This window comes from Biomphalaria glabrata, chromosome 4 (genome assembly GCF_947242115.1).
Source record: "Biomphalaria glabrata chromosome 4, xgBioGlab47.1, whole genome shotgun sequence".
In the NCBI taxonomy this organism is placed as follows: Eukaryota; Metazoa; Mollusca; class Gastropoda; family Planorbidae; genus Biomphalaria; species Biomphalaria glabrata.
The window spans coordinates 14,228,641-14,254,164 of record NC_074714.1 but is presented as its reverse complement, the minus strand read 5'-3'; the positions used below and the strand labels follow the sequence as shown (position 1 = coordinate 14,254,164).

At 33.9% G+C, this 25,524-nt stretch overlaps 1 protein-coding gene across 6 annotated transcripts in view; it reads left to right on the top strand.

Moving 5' to 3' along the window:
- LOC106053183 (FYVE, RhoGEF and PH domain-containing protein 4-like) overlaps positions 1-25,524 on the top strand; it is a 117,362-nt gene that overhangs the window by 87,999 nt on the left and 3,839 nt on the right. For 5 of the 6 annotated variants that reach the window (XM_056027658.1, XM_056027659.1, XM_013208678.2 and 2 more), the window contains 16 exons: positions 10,069-12,365; positions 15,797-15,904; positions 16,611-16,759; positions 17,395-17,551; positions 18,227-18,314; positions 18,539-18,589; positions 18,742-18,800; positions 18,948-19,100; positions 20,002-20,082; positions 20,179-20,258; positions 20,470-20,503; positions 20,623-20,709; positions 21,659-21,787; positions 21,901-22,053; positions 22,963-23,091; positions 24,172-24,320. In XM_056027658.1, the coding sequence (XP_055883633.1) occupies positions 10,069-12,365; positions 15,797-15,904; positions 16,611-16,759; positions 17,395-17,551; positions 18,227-18,314; positions 18,539-18,589; positions 18,742-18,800; positions 18,948-19,100; positions 20,002-20,082; positions 20,179-20,258; positions 20,470-20,503; positions 20,623-20,709; positions 21,659-21,787; positions 21,901-22,053; positions 22,963-23,091; positions 24,172-24,320 (3,904 nt within the window). Of the gene's footprint in view, positions 1-9,742; positions 9,981-10,068; positions 12,366-15,796; positions 15,905-16,610; positions 16,760-17,394; positions 17,552-18,226; positions 18,315-18,538; positions 18,590-18,741; positions 18,801-18,947; positions 19,101-20,001; positions 20,083-20,178; positions 20,259-20,469; positions 20,504-20,622; positions 20,710-21,658; positions 21,788-21,900; positions 22,054-22,962; positions 23,092-24,171; positions 24,321-25,524 lie in introns of those variants that run through there. The other variant, XM_013208687.2, reaches the window with a different exon arrangement.

Genomic DNA, 25,524 nt, shown 5'->3' with positions numbered 1-25,524 from the left:
TGTAAACAAAACAAACCAAAAATGAACCACTTGAAGAAAGTGATACATTCACGCTAAAAGATCCTTAAGTTAGACACGCTTTAACCAAAGAGATGTGTGTAACACAGACTTATAACATCCTAATGCGAGTTTCACTTTTGGAAAATGTCGAATGTAAACTTTGACCCACATAAAAAAAACGGGCTTAAATTTCTATAGAATATTATATCTAGGCTATATAATGTTTATGGCTTTAACTGTGTACAGAAAGAGAATTGAACGAACTTGCGCACTGTTCAATTTTTACTACACACTAATATCGTTTATGGAGGAATAAACTTTCCAGGCACACAGGCTTGCACAGTCCTGATAGAAAATAAATAATAAAGAAGTGCGCCCCCCCCCCAAATGTTAATCTCGATGCAAATATAATCAAATCAACCCTAACTATTGTTGAGTATAATTACGTATAGTTATTTATAGTCGAGGGCCAGGCCATGCAAATTACTGTGAACAGATACGATAATTAGTTCCCATACTTCAAAGTCACCAGCTGATAGCTTTTTTTTTTAATTTCCTCTTTTGCTTGCTATTAGGATCAGATAAAATGGAACAATATGATTATTTACCCTATCATGTTTACATTAGCATGTTAAAACAACTCTTCTGTTCTAGTTGTCATTTGGATTATGATATATAAAAATTGTAGCTTTTACTATAGCGCTACTTTCATGCTTATAGCATGCTCAGAGCGCTATTGTCATATCTCATTTGTGGACCAGTGAGGGGGGGGGGAGTATCTGGAAGAAGGTTATCTGTGTTGCCTTTAGGCGCTCAGTAAATACAACTCTGCTCGAGTCGGGTGTCGAACCTCGAGTCCCCTTCATAGGTAGGTAGCCAAGTTCAAGCGTACTTAGCCTCTCGACCACGCTTCCCTATATCTACATCTATATCTACATTATAGATGCTCTATTACTTAGGGTAAACTAAGCCTTGCTATGCTGTAAGCACTTCTCATCACGATGCTTACCTGTTGGAAACCTGCCCGATGTTATCCCCTGTCGTCCTGCAGGAGGTTGTGGTCTGCACTCATATATCAAATTTACGCTCCATTAGCTTTCAGACTGCCATGTTCTACGTTCGTTATTTTAGCCGATTGACACAAGTTCTAGTAGCGTGTACATTTAGAAAAGTCTCTTACAAAACCGTCCTTTCTTTCGAAGTCTATTGGACCGTTGAAGAAGCTCACGTGACCTGCCGAACTGTGCTTTCCACTCCTTCCTGCATCTGGACATCCAGTGCATGTCTCGTCCGTTCTCTTCAGTGCCCTCTTCCAATCGCCACGTGTAGCTGCTTAATATCTTTTTATTCCTGGTACTGTTCCTTGCAGGAAGGCATTTCGCTTGGAATGAGGATATGACTTGAAGATTATTTTTATTATTGTTGTTGTAATTTTGTTTTTGTCAGTGTTCGGGGGGGGGGGTACTCTTGAAAACTAATAAATCGTTTCTGTCCTTTCACGAACTTTGTGATGCGTTCCTAGTTTCAGGATTGTTTGTTTGTTTTTTTACAATACCTCTATTCATGTCAGAACTTCATGGAAGGTGGATGGGTGGAAGTCCGAACCTATACACTGATCTCTAAAACGACTCAAACTATTATCCTTAGAAATAAAACAGTTGATGTATATCGCTGAGAAAAGAATTACTAGCTCGATGGCCACATGAAGATAACTCGAGTTTGACAGTTGTAATTTTTTAAAGTTTAAGAAGAAATAAGTTTACATTTAGCTGGAGATCTAGATCTAGATCCAGCATCGGTTTTGAAAGAACCATCTCGTTCTTGAAAGGACTATTGCGTTCGGGAATTTCCGATTGTAAGGCATTAATTCAAAATGGATTCAAGATTTTAATAAATTAATGTCTAGATTTAATTGCCTATCACTGGAAAATTATAAAGTGTAGTAGATCGATACATTCGCTTAACCAGGATTTTTTTATCGGGTAGGGGGGGGGGAAGAAGAATGGGCAGGGCAAATAATCTTCCATTGTTTTTTAATCCAGCATTCATTAGTTATCAAGAGAAAAACACTCGCTCTAAAAGTTGTATAAGGGAGATATTGTCTTAAATTTTCTTTTTATTGTTTTTTTTTTTTTTTGTTATTGTTCATTCTGCCATCTTTTTCGGCCACTCTTTTACGTTATAATTGGCATTTTACTTATAATGACAAGATATAAAAGACAACCAATCAGAAGGACCTTACCTAACTCAAAAAATATAGAATCAACATTTTGTAAAATTAATACCACCTCAACATCCCTAATAATAGGCAGCATTTACAGACCACCAAATTCTAGTTTAGAATACATGCAGGAACTATGTAATCAGATTACGACACTTAAAGAGACAAATAAAAATGCAGTTTTTTGGATTATGGGTGATTTCAACCTACCTGATATAAATTGGAAAACACTAACCATAGATAAACACCAAAACCTTAAGGACATAAATGAGCTTTTCATAGAAACTTTACACAACCTAAGTTTAGATCAATTCATTAAAAAGCCAACTAGATTAAACAACACATTAGATCTCTTCTTAACCAACAGACCTGGATTAGTAGTTGATTATGATATTATCCCAGGACGTTTTGGCGCCGCCGTTTTGGCGACGCCGTTTTGGCGCGAAGGTCATTTTGGCGCGAGCCGTTTTGGCGACGGGACGTTTTGGCGCGAAATACATTATGTACGTTTATTGTATTATTTCTTTTAAAAGAATTATTCATATCTATGTTTTGCATGAGAGTTTGTGTTAAGACATATTTTTCACGTACTAAATGTAAATGTGTGTTTGTTTTTCACATCATTTTCTTTAATAAACATTTTGGCTTGTGTATGTGTGTTTATTAAGAGGCACGCTTTTATTTTCAAAAAAGTTTTTTAAGATATTACTTTAAAATTAAAAACAAATATCGCGTTAGAGAGGGGAGGGGTGGAGGAAAGAGTATATACAAGGAGTGAAATGTGAGCAGAAGAGAGGGGGCGGGATAGGCGTCACATGTAATGACCATTCCCAAGGAGATGATCGCCAGACGCATGACGCCAACGACCAGTGCTCGGTGCTGGTCTTGTCTTCATTTGTTTAACTCTACCTGCGTCAATGCGAGATGTGTCACCCAAATCACCCCTACCCAATTTCTCAAAACAAGTTAGAGTTTGTACTGACCACATTCCGTGTCTTGATCTTTACTATGTGTGGAGTTATTGTCGTCATTCAGAGTAATAGAGCTTTAGATGTTAACATGGGTTTTGTTATATTAAAGTGTGACACTTAGCTAGTTCGTATATTACACTATTGTCAAATAAAAAAAATCTTTTGGAAAGAAATTCAAAAATGTCATCCAGTGCGATTAGCAGAACTCACATATAGCATGTCATTACCATTCAGGAATCTGATTATTATAGGCCTATATTGATGAAATAAGCAAAACCTTTATAATTAAAAAAAAACAAACTAATTCGCTGAACGGTGTTAGAATTCATACTATACATACAATATTATGGTAGAGTGAAATAAACATTGTTATATATGCTACGTGCTTATTAAATTATCGTTAAATGATATCTCGCGCCAAAACGACCCATCGCCAAAACGGCTCGCGCCAAAACGTCCCGTCGCCAAAACAGCGGGGCCAAAACGGCGGCGCCAAAACGGCGGCGCCAAAACGTCACGTACCGTGGTCTATCAGACCATGAGATCATAAAAATACACAGTCAGATAAAAGCAGTAGCCAATATAAAACCCAAAAGAAAAATCTTACTCTGGAATAAATGTAACCTAACACAACTACACCAAGCTGCATTAAACTTTCAACAAACATTCTTATTAGAAAAAGACATTAACCAACCAGTCGATGACCTCTGGAATTTCATTAAAAACCATCTTAAAAGCATTATAGAAAATCAAATACCAACTAAGTACACATCAAACAAAATAAATAAATGCTGGTTTAATAATAGACTAAAGAAGCTTTGTAAACAGAAGGAAAACCTATATAGAAAATTTAAAGAAACTAATGCAGAAAGAGTTTACAAAAAGTATATAAAAATTAAACACTTAACCCAAAAAGTAAGCAGACAGCTGCAGAGTGAATACATAAACAATGTAATATCTAAAGACAACAACAAAAACCTATGGTCATACATTAAGTCTAAGAAAATGGAAACAACAGGCGTAGCGCCATTAAAAGATGAACATAACATAATACATAATGATAATGAAACTAAAGCAAACATTCTAAACAAATACTTTGCATCAGCATTCTCAGCCCCAGGAGACAAAGACATATTACTGAATTTGAACCAAGTAGACAACATAGAAGATATAGTAGTACAAGAAAATGGAATTCAAAAACTATTAGCCAACACCAAACCAAATAAAGCTTCTGGACCTGATGGTATTCCAGCTAGATTACTCAAAGAACTAAGTAATGAGCTAGCCCCAGTGTTCAAAATACTCTTTCAGGCTTCACTTAACCAGGGCAGAGTACCAAAGGACTGGAAAGAAGCTAATGTCACCCCCCCTATTTAAAAAAGGAGAAAAATCTGACCCAGGAAACTACAGACCAGTATCACTTACCAGCATCACATGTAAAATCCTAGAACACATAATATGTAGCAACATCATAAACCACTTAGACAAACATAATGTCCTCACACCATACCAACATGGCTTTAGGAAATATAGATCATGTGAAACACAACTAATAGGACTAATTGATGATTTTTCAAAAGGTTTAGATAATAGTGAACAAATAGATGCTATCTTACTAGATTTTTCTAAGGCTTTTGACAAAGTTCACCACCATAGTTTGCTTAAAAAATTAAAATATTTCGGCATTAATGGTCCACTGCATCAGTGGATTAAAGACTTTCTGATAGGGAGAGAACAAACTGTAATAATAAATGGCTCTAAATCAACACCGATAACAGTAAACTCAGGTGTACCTCAAGGAACAGTCTTGGGTCCACTACTATTTTTAATTTACATAAATGATTTACCAAATTGCATTACTTCAGGAACAAAAGTCAGATTATTTGCAGACGATTGCATAATATATAGAACAATAAAAACAACACAAGACACAGATATTTTACAAAGAGAATTAGATGAATTACAGAAATGGGAATCAAATTGGAGCATGTCTTTCCACCCAGAAAAATGTCAGTTGTTAAGAGTAACAAAAAAACTAAAACAAATTAATTCCACTTATCTTATTCATGGCAAACCAGTAACACAGACTAAAAACGCAAAATACCTAGGTGTTATAATAAATGAAAAACTGTCATGGAATCCACATATTGATGAAACTACAAAAAAATCAAACAAAGCATTAGGATTTATTAAAAGAAATTTCTATAAATCAAATAAGAACATAAAACTAAAATGTTATTTAACCTTGGTTAGGCCAATAATAGAATATGCATCCTCTGTTTGGGACCCCTCAACTCAAGAAAACATTAAGAAACTAGAACAGACACAAAATAGAGCAGTGCGATTCATAACAAACGAATATTCACATTTGACTAGAGTAACACCTTTAGTAAAATCACTAAATTTAGAAAGCCTTCAGGACAGAAGGCTCAAAAGTAAAGTAGCAATAATACATAAAACACTGAACCATAATCTTCAAATACAAAAACAAAATTTAATAAAATACTCTGAAAGACACAAAGATAAAGGCACATTCCTCGTCCCATATGCTAGGACAAATTTGTACAAATACTCCTTCTTCCCTAGTGCTATTAGAGCATGGAATGGGTTGCCTGAGCTAGCCAGGAAAACCAGTGACTTGGCAGAATTTAAGTCATTGGTTAATATGCATGACTAAATGCATGACGCGTAGGACGTAATCATCTTCTTTTTTGAAGTAACGTCTGTATTATATAAGATAAGATAAGATCTTGAAAGAAAAATAATAATTTGATGTCATTTTTTTCCCTGAAAAAAAAAAAACGAAGTGATGAGGGTCTATGTATCGAGATATTGTTTAGGGACACCTGACTATATATTTTAGTTTACACTAAGTTGTTTTCTGTTCAGTTTGGGCAGATCTGTACTCCCACTTCGGTTCGTTTTACCTTTAAAATGTTTGTTCTACATGTTTCAGAGTTGAAGATAATTTACTTCCTAGTCAAAACCTCCTGCAGGACGACGGGGGATGGGAACCGGCAGGGCTTGAACCCGGGACTATCGATAAGTCCGAACGACAGTCCAGCTCGCAAACGCACCACTTGGCAGCCATACATTTAATTATGACACATTTGTTTCATATCTCATTCTTATTGTTCTTTATTGTTTTTTGTTTTTTTGTACTATAGACCTTATTTTTATAGTGTGTAGTATTAGAATGTGTTATGTTATGTAGAATGTGTTATGTTATGTAGAATGTGTTATGTTATGTAGAATGTGTTAAGTTTTGCGCCTAAAAGCTTTCAGTTGGTCTCATACATAACATTATCAATGCTAATGCATAATTAAGATTTCATGTTTGATACTAGTTAGCTGGTTAAGCCCGTCAATACGATGAACAGATAATGATAGTCTCAATTCAGATCATTGTTATTCCTAGTTAATTGCTTTGAGTCATGAATGAAAACATTTGACAACCTGTTTAGTGTGTTCTATGTTTCATTTCGTTTTCGTTTGGGACTATCCTCTGATACACGAAGAGATTTACTTTCGTTCTTTAAAGAAAAGCTTTTATTAAGTGCAATCGAATCATCAAGTTCATAACATTAACATTGTAATAGATCTAAACTAACAATAATAAATCTGTGCCGTTTGAAATATTTTTACCAACTGTTTTTTTTTTTTGTTAAGTGCAATGTCATGCTTTTAGCTTTCTCAGTGTGCTATGATTCTATCACTTGTTTTTCAGTGTGCTATGATTCTATCACTTGTTTCTCAGTGTGCTATGATTCTATCACTTGTTTCTCAGTGTGCTATGATTCTATCACTTGTTTCTCAGTGTGCTATGATTCTATCACTTGTTTCTCAATGTGCTATGATTCTATCACTTGTTTTTCAGTGTGCTATGATTCTATCACTTGTTTCTCAGTGTGCTATGATTCTATCACTTGTTTCTCAATGTGCTATGATTCTATCTCTTGTTTCTCAATGTGCTATGATTCTATCACTTGTTTCTCAGTGTGCTATGATTCTATCACTTGTTTCTCAGTGTGCTATGATTCTATCACTTGTTTCTCAGTGTGCTATGATTCTATCACTTGTTTCTCAGTGTGCTATGATTCTATCTCTTGTTTCTCAATGTGCTATGATTCTATCACTTGTTTCTCAATGTGCTATGATTCTATCTCTTGTTTCTCAATGTGCTATGATTCTATCACTTGTTTCTCAATGTGCTATGATTCTATCTCTTGTTTCTCAATGTGCTATGATTCTATCACTTGTTTCTCAATGTGCTATGATTCTATCTCTTGTTTCTCAATGTGCTATGATTCTATCACTTGTTTCTCATTGTGCTATGATTCTATCACTTGTTTTTCAGTGTGCTATGATTCTATCTCTTGTTTCTCAATGTGCTATGATTCTATCACTTGTTTCTCAGTGTGCTATGATTCTATCACTTGTTTCTCAATGTGCTATGATTCTATCACTTGTTTCTCAATGTGCTATGATTCTATCACTTGCCTGGACCAGTTGGGAAAGGGTGGATGGCGGGGGAGAAGGGTTATCTGAATGAATAATACTGTGATCGCTTTTTAAATGCATTTTATGAGAAACAAAATTGTACAACATGAATGCGAACCCCTCAGCCCAATACAGTAACCACTGTGCCAGGGAAGTGCTTATACCAATTGAAGGTTTTATAGCAATCTATATTAAAAAATTTTAAGCGGCGACCTAATTCTTCACAAAAGTATCACTTTCACTTATCCCTGTTGTCTGTTGGACACAAAATATGAAGAGAACTAAATCAACATCTGTCAAGTACAATTTATTTCCCTTGTTTGATACCAAATACGAAATAATAATTAATAATAGTTAATTAACTGTTGTTTTTTTTAAATTGATTCTCGTCCTCTCAGGTACAAGAATTATAATTGCTCAAAATTTCAGCTTGATCCGAGATTCAGTGTGGGAGAAATAACATGTACAAACGTTTTACAAGACAAACAGAGTGGGATGTTATAAGCTTTGTAAAAATGATCTTTTTTTTTAAAATTATTTTTTGACAACGTTGTTTCCGCCTAAGCTCGTCCCACCCTCCTTTTTTTAGTGGGAGGGGACAAGACGCCACTGTTTAAGGCCACTTCCTTCCATCCACACAAGAAAACGTCGAAATTATAATTTTCTTCCTGGTGATCTTCAGATATCAAACATAGAAATAAAAGAATTCGATCGATAGAGTGCTAGTCTCCCCTCACTTGAAGACATTCTACTCGCACTAGTTTCCCAATTCTTGAGAGTTTGTTTTTAGAACAAAGGATTCACGTCACAAAATTTGGAAACCAAAACTTGGCATAAGTATTAGGGAAAAAAACAAACCACGTTTTTGTGTAGATGACTCACTCTTTGTGTAAAAAAATAAAAAGTAAGGTTCCCCTTGAAGACCTTGCCATCTCTGTTTCTATAACCCATGGTTAACGAGGGTGTCATGTGGCTAGCACAAAGACCATCCGCCTTTTTATTTTCCCCAACTAATGCCAGGTACCCATTAGAGCTGGGTGGACTCAGGCGCCCTAAAGATCCCGACATTAAAAATCCCGGTCTTCAGCAGAATTTGAGCCCGGGACTCTCGGTACGGAAGCGTATAACCACCTCTCGTAGTGTACACTCTCAAGAGCTCCTTCAAGGAATGTGACATTGACATTCACGGCTGGGAAGCACTAGCTCTCGATCGCTCCTCATGGCGTGAAGCTGTGAGTCTCGTAGTCTCGAGATTTGAAGGAAGAAGAGTGGCCATCGTGAAAGAGCGCCGAACCAACAAAAAGCTGAGAGAAGAAGCAGGCCTATCTACAAACTGAACAAAACTATCAATGCCACGTATGCGGCCGGCTTTTTAAAGCGAGGATTGGACTTTACAGTCCTCTTCGAGTCCATAGGATATGAGAAATGTGCTCATCTTCGATCACGAAGGAGGAGCTATATAATGTACTCTGAAACAAAAATCAATTACGAGATGAAAAGAGTGAGGGTTCTCAATGTTTGATAGAGAGTGGGATAAACTCGTCAGTCTGGTCATGAAAATATGTTTTCTATTCAAATAATACAGATGTTGTTTTTTTTTAACAATGAATCTTGGAATGCACTGTACTGAGTATTAGGTGGAGCTTTATTAAGCTTTTTATTTATTATTCATATACTAGTTTTACTTATCGAGACATATGTTTATGAGTATTTCTGCCCTATAGATTGCAAGGTTTGAAAGGGGAACTTTACTTTTTACTTTAGTATCCTGTGGTATCAAGTCGTTAACCGGACCAACAACACAACAGTATCTGCCACACTTTCAACACGCGAGCGTCTTCTCTTTTTGTATCGCTGGAGATGAGGTTGCAGTTGTGGAATAAAACTAAACATTTGTAATAAGTAAAGAGTGCCATTAAGAACTCCATAACTTAAGTATTACGATTCGCATATGACTCACCGATTCATTTCGTTTAAATTCCAAACACGTATACACACTCACACGTATACAATACAGACCTCAACCAGGAAGCTGTATACAGTTTAAACAAACTAGTGAAACGAATGATTACATGAGTCCTGTCAGTTTTCACTTGGTTCTCACGAAACCAGTTATCATGTTGAAACTGTTATGAGTCTGATGTGTCTGCCGAGTTCTCACTTATTCTATGTCTGATGTGTTTTAATTATTTAACTAAAACTATATATTTTTGGTATTCTTCTACCAAGTAGCCTACCCATCTGCATCTTGAATATGTCTGAATCGGACATAAATGGTTTATCGCATTGTAAGTAAAATTATGTTTATAACATTTCAGTTTTAAGGTTTGTTTCTCTAAAATAATAAAATCTTCATTTTCTTTTTTTTCCCCTCAGTGCCGTCAAGGCCAAAGTTCATTGATAAGTTTCTTCTTGGGGCGTCTAGCTTGTCCAGGAAGTCTTCTGGAAAGCTAAAAAAATCTCCGTCGGTTTCTTCCCAAGACTCTTCCAAGTTTTACTTGGACTTTCCGGAAGATCAGAGTGATGTAGGATCAACGTGTGATTCAGTTAGCCAGTGTTCTTCTAGCTTCGAAGGGCACAGTGACCACACAGGCTATCTTGATGTCAACTGTCAGGGTGATGACTATGATGACGAGGCAGCACTAGACGAAGTAGTTGAAGATTCTGACGGTGGAGAAAGCAGTCATACGTCCTTAGAAATTTGCAGTCAACTGAATGTCTCATCAGAGGATCAAAGCTCGGAACTACAACTAAAGAACCATCTCCATGATTACTCAGTAGAGGAGATTATTTATGATATAACAGACGCAGAGCAACAGTTAATAACAGACGCAGAGCAACAGATAATAACAGACGCAGGGCAACAGTTTAACTCGGACCATGAACATATCATAAAGATCAGCTGCAACTCAGTTGAAATTAGTGACAGCCAAAGTGTAGGTGCCCTTGACATTCCTGCTGTCTCTGACAGCCCCACAGAAGCACAAGAAAGCACTTCAGACAGCCCCACAGAAGCACAAGAAAGCACTTCAGACGAGCCCCCAGAACCTTCCCTTGTCACAAAGGGTTTCGTTAAAAGACAGTGTCAAGTTTTCTTGCAATCACTTCAGCCTTCAGAATCAGCTCGTGATTCTTTAGATCTTAGCAGAAAGGTCAAGAGATCTTCCAGTGAACTTAACCCCAACAGTTCTCTCTGTGGTCAGTACAGAAGACCATTAAGCCCTCACAGCGATAACCCTGACAAATGGTCCAAAAGTCTATATGACATCTCTCGTAACAATAAATTTACTGAAGCAGTCATGGCTAAAGGCTACGTGAAGGCGCTGTCAGAGCAGATCAATCAACAAGGAGCATTGAAACTCGAGGTTGACGACGATGATGCTAAAAAGGACGCACTTGAAGAGTCCGACGAGGATGCCGTTTTCTTGCACCAGTTTAAAGATCAGGGTTTAAGGCAAAGTTTTGTCAAAGATTTAATACAGGCAGCCGAAAGCCAATCTTCAAAAGAAAACAGTAGTGGAAACTGTAAACCTCCAACAGTCAAGAAGCCTGGAGGTTATGACCAATCTCCACATTCAGAACACAACTCTCCATCTTCAGTTTCATGTCACAATTTAAGTTCTCAAACTGGAATAAATGGAGATTCATCATTAAATAAATCAACATCTTCTAACATCAACCCAACCCCAAAATTGTTTATAAAGAAAACACCAGAGAATGCTCTTTCACACAGCCGTAGCCTCCATTTATCCCAGTCCAGTAGCACAACAAAACATTCTCCAAGCAAGGCATCTTCAGTGAGGTCACACAGCACGACATCACCTGGAGACAAACCTCACGTGGACTACAACAGCAAACCCAAAAAATTGTCATTGACTCCAGAATTAACACAAATGCTCAACGTAAAGGCTGATTCACCTTCCGAGTCATCTTTAGCGCACAATGAATCATCCGTTTCAAAGTTTTCAGTTACAACAAACACAGTCGGGTCTCCATCTGAGATTAAACATAGTGAAACTCATGTGGCTAAACACAGTGAAACTCATGTGGCTAAACACAGTGAAATTCATGTGGCTGAATACAGTGAAATGAGTGAGGCTAAACACATTGAAATTCATTTGACTTATCCCAATGAAACATCGCATAAACACGCGGATATTCTCGTGACTAAACACAACACAACTTATGTGACTACACACAGTAAAACACAAACACCTAAACACACGGAAACACATGTTTCATCACCTTCTTCTCACCCAACGTCACCCATTTCTAAGTCATCAAACTCATCCTTGCCACATCCCATCTCTTCCCCTGGCACACACATCTCAGCGTTACCTTCAGAGTTGCAGATGACTTCCAGAAATGAGTCCAACAAAAGTTGTGCTGGCACACAGCGTGAGGATTCTGAAAGCTCAACTTCATCCTCCAATAGTCATAACCTGGAGGTTTCAATGCGGGTGTCGTCCACACGAAGTAGTCAGCAATATAGAGACTCTGTTTTCAACACTATATATGACAATGCTCCTGCTTTAAATGCAGCGGAACTATTTGACTCCAGTTGGTCAGATTCTGATAGCATGGATGAATTTAGTGATGGTGAGGAGAAACAGGAAGACAGGAAGAAAGTTGAGGAGAAGAAAAAGAAAGAGGAAGAAAAGAAAGAACCATCTGTAAGTAATTTAGTAATTAGTAGTAAGTAATTAGTATTAAGTAATTTAGTAATTAGTATTAAGTAATTTAGTAGTAATTTAGTAATTAGTAGTACGTAATTTAGTAATTAGTAATAAGTAATTTAGTAATCAGTAGTATGTAATTCAGTAGTAAGTAATTTAGTAATTAGTAGTAAGTAATTTAGTAATTAGTAGTAATTTAGTAATTAGTAGTAAGTAATTTAGTAATTAGTAGTAAATAATTTAGTAATTAGTAGTAAGTAATTTAGTAATTAGTAGTACGTAATTTAGTAATTAGTAATAAGTAATTTAGTAATTAGTAGTAAGTAATTCAGTAGTAAGTAATTCAGTAGTAAGTAATTTAGTAATTAGTAGTAAGTAATTTAGTAATTAGTAGTAAGTAATTTAGTAATTAGTAGTAAGTAATTTAGTAATTAGTAGTTTGTAATTTAGTAATTAGTAGTTTTGGTAATTAGTAGTAAGTAATTTAGTAATTAGTAGTAATTTTTTTTCTCAAAAATGTATCATCGCGAAGTTATCGATTACAAAGACAAAGTCTATAATTTATCAACTCCACTGAAAAAAAGTGATCTTTTTATTGCATTTTATAACTGGTAATAGCAATTTTTGTTTCTTGATTTTATTGTCTTTATGTAAGGTTGTAGGTCATTTTAGCCCTATAAAGAAGAGTATAAACCTTTTTTTTTCTTCTATAGTCTAAACACACGTCTCATATCAAAGATTGTTTTTTTCCTACAGTACAAGTTTACCACTTTTTGTTTTCTCTTTTTAAAAAGTGTGATAAAGCCTACTAGTAGTCACAGAACCATTTTAAAAACAATTGGTCCGACTCTATTTTACTTTACTGCTTTGCTGGCTTAAGATTTTTTTATTATTTCAAACTATTTTTATTAATTTACATATTGATTATTATAAGATAACATTTATAAAGCGTGCAGGGGGGATTGAAAGGAATTGAGATTTGAACCTTAAAGCATTATGAAGGCAAATCCAAGCGCTATTCGCGTGCTCTGCTCCGACAGCATACACATAAACTAAATGATTGTCATAACTATTAGAAGTGTACACAGCCATAGCATAGGTTACGATAACTCTGTCCGGGATATAGGTCTAACTTCTTACATTTACTTTTACACTTATGACTTGGTAAGATCGACTTTTCTACCAATTTAGTCTAACCGTAGGTCGAAAAGAAAAACTAGAATGGTTGCCTGGTTGTGTGGTACGTGCTTTGGACTATCACATTTAGGTCCTTACAGAGGCCCTCCGACAGAATTATGTGGGCGGCAGACAACTGGGTACGAGTGGGCCCCTCTGCCTTCCACCAGTAGACAACAAAAAAAAAAAACATCTTCAAATACGTAAACAAGACAATTTAAAAAAAAAGCTTGAAGGAGCATCCCCCCCCCAGGACTATAGTTTTGTTTGACCCCTCTCAAAGCCTTCTCACTACCTTTCCTTGCTGTCTTCTAGGTCGTAATAATCTGTATGTTTTCTGATGGGACGTCCTAAATGAATCCAAGAAAACAAAAGTAGGCCGTCATTAGTTCTTACCACCATAGTTTTGGGACAATAAGAGAGCACTAGACTTCCCATCAGAGTCAGAGGTATGCCTATTTTCATAAAGAACAACACAAATCTGAAGGAAATGTTGCTTCGTCTGAAAATTTTTAAAAAATAATAGTTTACTACCTATGACTTACTGATATGTTTAGTCAATTGAATTTAGATTCTAGGTTCTAAACTTTACTTTGTCAAGTTTGTTAAGTTGTTTACTTTTGAAAGGCTTTGCTTTCCTTTCTGTCCTCCTTTGGACAGGCGGGTGTCTGATAACGCAAAGATTTGCTATGTGAAACAAAAATAGCTTATTAAGTAAGTTAGATTCTGGAACTTTACTTTTGAGTTGTTACCTTCCTCTTCACCTCTACCTTAGTCTGTTGGACCGTTGGGGCACTACACAAGATCTGTTGACCGTCTTTCTCCATTCCTCTGTGATACTGTTCCTTAAAAGGAAGTTTTTTTTCGAGCTCTGAGGACCTTGTGATATTGCCATAGAGTTTGAGTTTACGTTTTTTGACAGTAGTTATCAGGTCATCTTGGGGTCTATTCGCTACACTAATCCTGTCTCTACTCTTTTTCTTTGTGATGCCTCTTTGTATAAATGGCTTGTTAACATCACTCTTAAGAATAAAATAATAATAATAATTTAACTCTAAAAACAAGAATGAGCAGTTTTTTTTTTTTTTTTTTTTTATTTCCTAGAAACATTAAAAACAAAATTAAACTAGAACACCGCAAATCGTGGTACTGTAATGAAATAGTAGATCAATAATTATAACACGTTTTGACATACATAGCTGTAGAGGAAGACGAAACTCTTTATGATGTTCTTTAGGACCGTCTGTAACTCGCCGATATCTGTTTTTGACCCACCTTTATGAAATTGAAGGCCTACACACACTAGGCGCGTTTTAGTGTCCTTTATAAGCCTTCTGTCAAGCTCTCACTAGTACAAAGTCTGTAATGCTGTCACTGGGTACCCTAACGGTCTAACCTATATACTTTTGTTAACCAAATGTTCAAAACAATTTACGTATGGCTCCTTCCTTCATGTTAAGTAAGCAAAGTTCCCTTTTAGACCTTGATCTTGGTGTAAAGGTCATGCGTTTATGTGGCACATGGTTAATGATGTTGTCATGTGGCCAGCACAATGACCAACCGCATTTACTTTCCCCGACTAAGGTCAGGTACCCATTAGAGTTAAGTGGACTCAGAGTCGCCCAAAGATCCCGAAATTAAAAATCTCAGTCTTCACCAGGATTCAAACCCAGGACTCCCGGTTCAGAAACCAAGCACTTTATCACTCAGCCACAGCGCCTCCCCTTCTGTCATGGGAGAAAATGAATTCTGTGACACTATTGGGACCTCTCTTGACCTCTCCAGCCCAATCCATGAGGAATAACTAAATGTAACATTTTTATTATAAACTGGGATTTAGGAGCTGCAGTTAGCAGCACAAAAGAGCAGAGTTAGTATTGGCTTTTCTAGACTGAGGAGATCAATCTTTAGACTTGATAGCCTCACATCCAAAGCATGAGCTTTGTCAAAGGCTAGTCTATATAAGATGCAATTTAGGGGATTTGTTGACCATTACCATGTCAAAGAGTCTTATTACTTCCTTCTATGGAGCATTCACACACATTCAACATTACTTATTCATTCCTCGCTTAAATCTATACAAAACTATTTCGGCTTAGATGTTGCATCAAAACATTAAGAAATTTAAAAGATAGCTTTAAGACTTTTCCTTTTTCTATTTATGTTTTTTTCCTGCTTCTTTATTATGAAGTAAGAAGTAATAGTTAATGAATAGCTAGTTGTTTACCTCTTCATTTGATTTCTTGTTATAGGTGTCTGAACAAGTGGATGTAGCTGCTGAAGATAAGAGATTTAGAATAGCTTCAGAACTATTACAAACAGAGAGAGACTATGTAGCCAGACTTCATCTTCTACATCAGGTTGGTTGGTGGGACTATATTAAAATTAATTCAACTTGTTATACTACTAATACAAATATAGTATAACAGTTTATATTCAATTATATCTGGGTTTAACAACAAACTCTAAAACTTCTTTTTTTTTGTTTGCTTTTGTTGTTTAAAATGTCGTTGTCAATAATTTTATTCTTAAAACAGTCATGCTCTTTGTATATAATTTGAAATGGAGTAGATTTAAGAATTTTAAACTATAACTCTGACTCCCTTGAGTTGCAAAATGGCTTTGTATCATCTCATATAAATGAGATGGATCTGTGGGGATTAGATGTCACCCACACAGCAACTCGAGGCACTATTGCCCTGGTTAAAATCCTGGTGAAGACTAGAATTTTTAATTTCAGGATCTTTGGGCACCTCTGAGTTCACCCAGCTCTAATGGCTACCTGACATTAGTTGGGGAAAAGTAAAGGTGGTTGGTCACTGTGCTGGCCACATGACACTCTCGTTAGCCACAGAAACAGATGACCTTTACATCATCTGTCCTATGTACCACAAGGTCTGAAATGGGAACTTTACTTTATTACACAGCAGTTACCCCCACCCCTCCTCCTCACAGCTGGTGTGTCCAAAGGAATGGTAAGTGCCATTAATAGTTTGTGATCAATGTTTGTGAAACTTTCTATAAAATTAAATGATCAAGCTTCCATTTCCATTCTATTTTCTCCAGGTATTTTATTTCACATTAGACAAAGAGAATCGTCAGCAACAAATGTTTCCCCCAGACACACTGAGACACATGTTTTCTAATACAAAAAGTATTTTCCTATTTCACAACGACTTTCTGCTACCTCAGTTGGAAGATAGAATGAAAAATTGGTGAGTTTTGTTTCTATCAAAAAGCTGTGAACATTAAAATATTAAGAAACTTGCCTACAGTTGACTAATTCTAAAATTTAAATGTGTTTTATTAGAGTGGAGTCAATTTTTAGTCATTAAACAATGTCCAGTATTAAAATTCACTATTGCAATCAATTATAATCATTTCAACTTTTTAAAATATTTGTCAATAGGCCTAGATTTATATCCTCTCATGCCTTTGTCTGCATTGGGTGACAAGCTGATTCCATAAAAATTGGGCTCCAGCAATATTTGCAGCCTTTTCTAAACTGATGTCCACTGCTTTGACATTTTCCTTGGAAGGCCTAGATTTATATTGTATTTAAAAAATTCAACTTAATGATTTACTATAACTAGTTCAAAAGCTAAGGTTGCAGAAGAAGACATTTTTAGTGAAAATTCATTTTCTTTTTCTACTTGTTAGAAAAATTTTCAACATCTTTTATTTTTTGTTTAACCCATTTCATAGGTGTACATTCTATATTGAAATATATCAAAACAACTTTTTTTTATATATAAAAATAATGATTTAAAATTTAAAAAGTTATAATTATTCTGAAATTAAAATTAAAGAATAATTAATTTTAAATAATTATTATTTATTACATTGACAGGAATGCTGATCCGAGGATAGGAGACCTGATGAAGAAGAATGCACCTTTTCTCAAAATGTACACAGAATACATTCGTAATTTTGACCGTGCCATGAAACTTATTAATCAGTGGATGGAAAAGTCTGTTCGTTTTTCTGAAATCATTAGAGACATTCAGGTATTTTGTTTTAACCAAAATTTCTAACATAAGTTTACAATGCCACATTAGTTTGTGTGTATAAAGCTTGCTATTTCCCAAATGGTATTCGACCAAAAATATTAATTTTACTGATTATAGTTTAATATGATAATATTTTTTGTTACCTTTCAGATATTTTTTTATAATTTTTCATTTTTTTCAAAAAAGAAAATGAATCCAGGTTGCTATTTTACTTGTTGGTGAAATTAAAAATGTAACAATGAAACATACTTGAAATCTTTTTAGAGGACTAGTTTCCAATTTTTCTTCTGGCTCTAGCATATGAAAATGTCTAAATGTTATCAATTTTTAATATTATTACCTTATGAATGTAAAATATGTCAGATGCGTTGATAAAAAAACAACTTATTTAATGTCATGGTTAAAATAAGTATGGCTGCCTTGTTGTATAGGGTATGTGCTCTGGGCTATTGTCTTGATGGTCTGTGATTTGAAACCTGCATGCTACCATCTTGCCGTCCTGCTAGAGGTTTTGGCTAGAATGTAATAAATTTTATTCTAAACAAACAATCAAAATATGTAACACAAAACAAACTTTTATCTTTAATGGTAAAAGTTTTTTTATCTTTTTTAGTTACAAAGTTTCTTTTATCTTTTTTTAGTTCATTTATGTTTTTGTTTCATTTTCTTTAGAAAAAACCTGAATGTGGTTCCCTGTCCCTGCAACATCACATGTTAGGACCCATACAGCGTGTACCAAGATATGAACTGTTATTGAAAGGTTGGAGACTCTAATTGGATGTTTATGTTTTTAACCATCATATTTCTTTGAACAATATTATCTTTTTTTTTTTAGTGATATTCATTTGCTAATCTTTTCATTAACTCTAATTTGACTTATTATTTAGATGTAGTCAAACTTGTTCTAGGTATATGATTTGTAAAAAAATTATAATACATTTCAGTGTTGTTCATTTCCATAAATATATTTTTTTTACCATACAGATTATGTTAAACATTTGCCTGAAAATTCACCAGATAAAAGTGATGCCAAAGGTTTGTTATGTTCAGTTTAATATTAGCATGCTCTATAATAAAACATAGAGGTTGAATTATTTCTTTTTTTTATTTTAAAACAAATTGTAATAAAATATTTTTAGCATTTAGCAACATAATCTGTAATCTCTTTAATTTCATTATCATTACAGATGCCTTAGACTTAGTCACAAAAGCTGCATGTCACTCCAATGAAGCTATGAAAAAAATTGTAAGTCATATACTATTGGTATAGTGAAATAAGAGCTACATAGTATCTGTAAAATATAAAATTACTTTTAGACATACTAAATTTTAACCTCATTGTGATATTTCTATATAAAAAAAAGTGTTCAAAGTTTATTTTTTCTGCTGTTAGGAAACATTCCATAAGTTACTTGACATCTACCAGAGTTTACGAGGAGATGTACCAGTTGATTTTATCTCTCCTACAAGAGAGTTTGTAACTCAGGGACCAGTCACTAAAATTTCAGCCAGAAGTGGTGAAAAACAACCAAGACAGATCATTCTAGTAAGAAATAATGTTCTTTGGATGATTGGATGAGTTTTACATTCTAAAAGAACACTTTTCTTTACTTTTTTTTTTTCATAACTACAAAAATTGTGGGTAAAAAAAAATTATGTTTTAAGTTTCAAGTGAACAGTTGCCGATATATTTTAAAAATAGTTTTTGTTTACATGCATTTAAAAAAAATAGAAACATTTAATTCAATTTTGTTGATAAAGTTTATAGCAAAATTAAATACAAGAAATATTTGTATCTTTCCTGATAGAATTAGCTTTTTTATCTTCCAACTAGCTTTAAAAACAAAATTTTTTTATTAAGCAACTTAAAAAAAATGTTGAATTTGATAAGAATGAATGGAAGAGGGCTAACCTCCACTTATAATAACTGTATTGCTTAAGACTATTCAATTACTAAAACTATTTAATGAAAGTTTCAAAGTGTAAAATAAGGGCACAATTTTATAGTCAATTTTGTTTTTCAAATAGAAATGTTCTGAAATATAATCCTAAAAGTCTACAAAGCTGAAATCGCCTTCAAAGTTATAGTTGTAGTAAATTGATAAAGAAAAACATTAATATATTACAGATATTATTTCACATTCAATTGTCATAATCTAAAAAAAAATCATTTTTTTCTGCTCTTAAGATAGATTTTTCTATGGCTGATAGTAAACGAGGGTTTCATGTTGCTATCACAATTACTAAACACTTACGGTCCCCACTAGGGGTGTTCTAAAAATACTTAATTTCAAAATACCAGTCTTTACCAGAATTCAGACTCAATGTCTTCAGTCCAGTAGCCAAGCTTACCACTCAGCCACCATATTCATATCCTGAAATATTAGTGTAAACCTTTTTAAAGATTGAAAATCTAATTTTTTTACAATTTGCTGTTCCTATTTCAGTTCAATGACATGGTCCTTGTCTGTGCCTACATTCTTGGCGCATACAGCGTGAGATCTGTTTTAGAAGTGGACAGCCTAGAGGTTGGTTTACAACTCCATTAGTTAAAAAAATAGTTTTTAATTAAGGTAATTAACTGTTTAGCATGTGATAATTGGATATTATGTGGCATATTCTAGATCAAGCCAGGTAACAACATGCACATTCCAAACACAATGATGTTACGTAGTAAACAGAAAGCTGTGGAATTATTAGATGAGTAAGTCAAGTCTTTCTTTTTTTAAATTCCCTTTTGTTGTTTTTTTCACATAATACAGCTATATATATTATTTTAGTTTTATCTGCATATGTGTTTAAAAAAAGACAATATAGAATTCCATGGTGAAGAGTAGATCTATATCTGTATAAATATATTAATATAGTATGAATTTCCATTCCCTACATAACAGATTTATGTTTTTGGTTTTCAGAAATCCAAGTGGCGAACTGATGGGATGGAAGGTGGTAAGTTAACATCAAAATATTTTTTGATTAAAAAGTAACATTTTACAATAAAAATTCTGCCATTAAATAGAGTTTAAGAATTACTGCTTTTGAAATTTGAATCCTCTCTAATTTCCTAGAAATTCGAAGATGTTATTGCTAACTACAAGCAGAGGAAAAGATTTATCAAGTCTATTGATGTTACAGATGATTCCAGTGAGACCAATGTATGTAATAAAAAGATACAATACATATGATAATTTTATTAATTTCTTTAGATATAATAATGCATTATGCATGCTGTCAAATAACTTTAGAAAACTGATTAAAATAGTTTGTACCTTTTTTTTTTTTAAAGTTACAAAACACAAAATATGATTGCTCTCCTGGCAGCTTGTTATTCTGGGTATTATTTATTTGTTTATGTGCTAATTTGACATGTTTATGAATTTAAAAAGTGTTTATTGAAAAAACTATTGCTTTAACCCATTATCTCCTTCTGTAGTCAGAAACATTTTCTCGTTTTCGTCCAGAACCATTGTAGAATGTTTCTCAAATCCCCTATTCAATATACTTGCATAAATTTAAACTTTTAAAATAGAAGATTTCTTCTAGTCTCGTTGCAAGCGTGATTATATATTGTGGAGATTACTGTTTCTATTGTTAGTAAAATCTGGAAGATTTTTATTGCTTAAATAATTTTTCAAACGAACAGTCCCATAGCCCCAGTGCATAAGCCCCAAAGTTGGGAAAATGAGCATTTTTGAAGCTTTTTTATATTCTAAAGGTATTAAAAGTCTATATTTTTGTATACTAGACATATCGTTCTATTTTTTAAAGTTGTTTGTTCATTTATTAATATTAGATCTTAAATTTGATTATTTTTTTTAAATATTTATTTTTTAGGATTTTTTTGTTTGGGGTTATCCCTCTTTGCTTAGTGCTTGGGAAGGGTTTTTCCTAACTGGAAATATAGGAGCTGTTGGGTTAAGAAAATTTTATTGAATGTTTCATTGACTTTGCAAATTTAGCTACATCATTAATACACATATTTGTTAATTTTTAAAAACTGAAACAGCACCAGCTGTTGTTTCTTTAATCTAGGACATAATCATCTTCTTTTTTGAATTAACATCTTTAAGATCTAATAAAAACCTTGAAATTTTTTATTTTCAGATGCCTGAAAGTTGTCTGGGTAAGACAGCTCCAGTTTGGATACCTGATGATGCTGCCACAATGTGTATGCTTTGCCAAAGCACTTTCAATATGGTTCGTAGGCGGCACCACTGCAGGTCTTGTGGCAAGGTAACTTTTTAACTTTTTTAAAAAATTAGATTTTTTCCTTTATTAATGGCATAAAATTTGTTCAAAAAGTTAAAAAAAGAACAACTGATGTGAATCTTGATTTTATCCTTTAGCTAATTTGCAAGTCATGCTGTAAGAAAGCTCCACTGGAGTACAAGAAAATGAAGATTGACAGAGTTTGTGTTCTGTGTTATGATGTCATTGTTAATAAAAGGGGAGCAACTGAAACTTCTTCTGTTGTTGATAAGAAGAAAGGTGTACTACAGGTATATTTACGCGTAGGACATAATTATTTTTTTTTATGATGTAACGTCTGTATTATTAAAAATACAATTTATAGATTCAAGGCCAATGTAGAGTATTTTTTTTATAATAAAATATATCTCTTTATACTGTTTTTAAACTATATTTCTTATAAAATACAGAAATGAGTTTAAAAAAAAACAATACTACTGCATCGAATATCAAACTAAATTGAACATAGGTTTTCAAGTCGAACATCTCTAAACCTCTTGTGTTGCCAAGTTGGCGTAACACCCTCCCCCTTCCCCTCTATATTTCCACAAAAGAGTTTGTACCAAAGTGCACTGAGCATGTTAAAGCCATGAAAAAATAAACTAAAAAAAAGCAATGGAACAAATAAGATAAGGTTGATATAATTTTAAACGTATAATACTTTTTTCATTATGTTTCACTAACGAATAATGAGAAGTTAGAGGGAGTACAGATAGACATTCTATTACTTTGTCTTACGCCATATATTAAATGTTTACTGCCACTTGATTTTAAAGAGAAATGTTAAAATAATCTTGAGAGAATCCTGCTAGACAAATATAATCAAATAAATGTTTGGGTGTTAAGGCTTTTATCATCTCCAAAGAAGGATAACTAAAGCAAACTACGGCTCATTGAAAAAATGGATCTGTTCAAGCAGAAAGGAAATGGCCCAATACCAGTTAAAAAGAATTCTGAAACAGGAGATAGGGCTTATTTGAATGAATGTCTCAATTCAAGCAAATATAAACACAGTATATATGTATATTTTGTTTTCAAGGACAGTGAATAATTTTTTTACTTATACATTACTGTAACCTCTGATTACCTATTCATTTTATATAAAAAAAAAATGTGCTGTTTATCAATTCTATTATTCAGAAATAGTTGTTTCTATTTAGGTAAAGGCAAGTGATCCAGGACTTCTCTGTGGCTACATGCATTGTAGCACTGACAATGGAGTGTCTTGGTCCAAACTGTGGGTGTCAGCTCGCAATGATTTCGCTCTGTACACATTTAGAGCTCATGAGGTGAGCAGTTATTCCTAGTCCTATGTCCTGTTCATTGAAACATAACTACCAATTTATTCCTAGTCCTATGTCCTGTTCATTGAAACATAACTACCAATTTATTCCTAGTCCTATGTCCTGTTCATTGAAACATAACTACCAATTTATTCCTAGTCCTATGTCCTGTTAATTGAAACATAACTACCAATTTATTCCTAGTCCTATGTCCTGTTAATTGAAACATAACTACAGATTTATTCCTAGTCCTATGTCCTGTTAATTGAAACATAACTACCAATTTATTCCTAGTCCTATGTCCTGTTAATTGAAACATAACTACCAATTTATTTTTGTCCTATGTCCTGTTAATTGAAACATAACTACCGATTTATTCCTAGTCCTCTGTCTGTTAATTCAACATAACTACAGATTTATTTTTGTCCTATGTCCTGTTAATGAAACCTAACTATAGACTCTTACTGTATTTGCACATATACCCTGCATACGCATATAACCCCCACAAATTAAAAAGTAAATTATACAAAATTGTAGGCTACAACCCACATCCTTATATACCCTGCATGTGCAAAGCATGACTTGCTGTAAACTTGGCACAAATGATTTCTAGTATTTTAAAGATTCTCTGCTGCATCAGTACTAATGAGATTTATAATTAGATATTCATAAAACTTTCCAATGTACTTTTCACAACCACACAGTAAACTATGAGAGGTATAAAGACCCATTTGTATGTCCAAAGTTTCTGGTATGCTATGATTATGAGTAAAATAAATGTTGTAAACCCCACACCTTTGTACATCCTGTACAGCTGCCATTCCTTTTTTAAAACATGAATAACCCGTGGGTTATATGGGCCAATATATGGTATATTACAATTTATATTTTTTAACTGTATGATATTAAAGAAAATAAAACTATTTGTCGGAATCTTACAAATTATGTTGTAAATTACAGATGTTACTTCGAAAGATAATTACATCCAACGCATTTATCCATGAGTTAGTCTAGTCATGCACGTTAATTAGAGAATTAAAAAGTTATCAATGATAAAACTTTGAATTGTTGCCCCTAAAATCTCAGGATGTCAGTGCTATTGGTTCCTTGCCTTTACCTGGACATGAGGTTGAATGTTTTGGAGAGTATGAAAACAAGCAAAATGTCTTTGGTTTAAAACACAAGAATAAAATTGTCTTCTTCTTTCAAGCTGACAATGACAAAAAATTGAAAAGGTAAAGTAAATCCTTATCTTATCTTCTTATCTTATAAAATACAGATGTTACTTTAAAAAAAGAAGATAACATCCTAAGCGTGTTCCAAAGTCGATCTAGTCAAGCATGTTAATCAATGACTTAAACTCTGCCAAGTCATTGGTTTTCCTGATTGACTCAGGCAATCCATCCCAGGCTCTAATAGCTCTAGGGAAGAAGGAGTAATTGTACAGATTAGTCTGAAGAAGGAGTATTTTTACAAATTTGTCCTAGCATATGGAACAATGAATGTGTCTTTATCTTTGTATCTGAGTATTTTATTAGTTTTTTTTTTTTTGTATTTGAAGATATGGTTCAGTGCTTTATGTATAATTGCTACTGTACTGAAGACTTTCTAAATTTAATGATCTTACTAAAGGATTTACTCTAATCAAATGTGAATATTCATTTGTTATGAATCTCACTGCTCTATTTTGTGTCTAGTTTTTAAATGTATTCTTCAGTTTAGGGATCCCAAACAGAGGATAGATAACAGGCTTCTTATGAGACATTCACTAAAAGTTATTTTCATTATAAGTCTTTTGAAGCTCAGCTGGTGCATAAAGAATTAACAATGGATAATTTATATTTGGCCTTTAACAAGTTTATTGACATTGTCATTCTCAGTGGATCAGCTGTATTTAAAATATCATTTCCTTGTATCAATCTGATGTTATTGAAATATTTCTTACTAGCAGACTTCAGATTTCATTATATCAGTGCTTTAGACATTACTTTAGAAATAAAGAATATTTACTTCTAGCCAATCTTATGCAAAATGGCAGGAATCTAGAACATGCAATGTAAAGTGATTATAAAGTAAAAAAAAAAGATACAATGGGTTAATATAGAGGCCAGGAACATTTGAAGTCCATGTGTCACTTCTGCAATGGAATTAATCATCATAAAGATCATCCAGCACAGCTGTTGAACTATAGCTTGTACTTACACACTATCTACACTAGTATTACCAAAACATCATTATTATCTTATCTTAAATAATACTTTAATAATAATCTTTATCTTAATCTTAAATAATCTTTAATAATACTTCAAAAAAGATGATTACGTCCTACGCATCATGCATTTAGTCATGCATATTAACCAATGACCTAAATTCTGCCAAGTCACTGGTTTTCCTGGCTAGCTCAGGCAACCCATTCCATGCTCTAATAGCAATGTAATG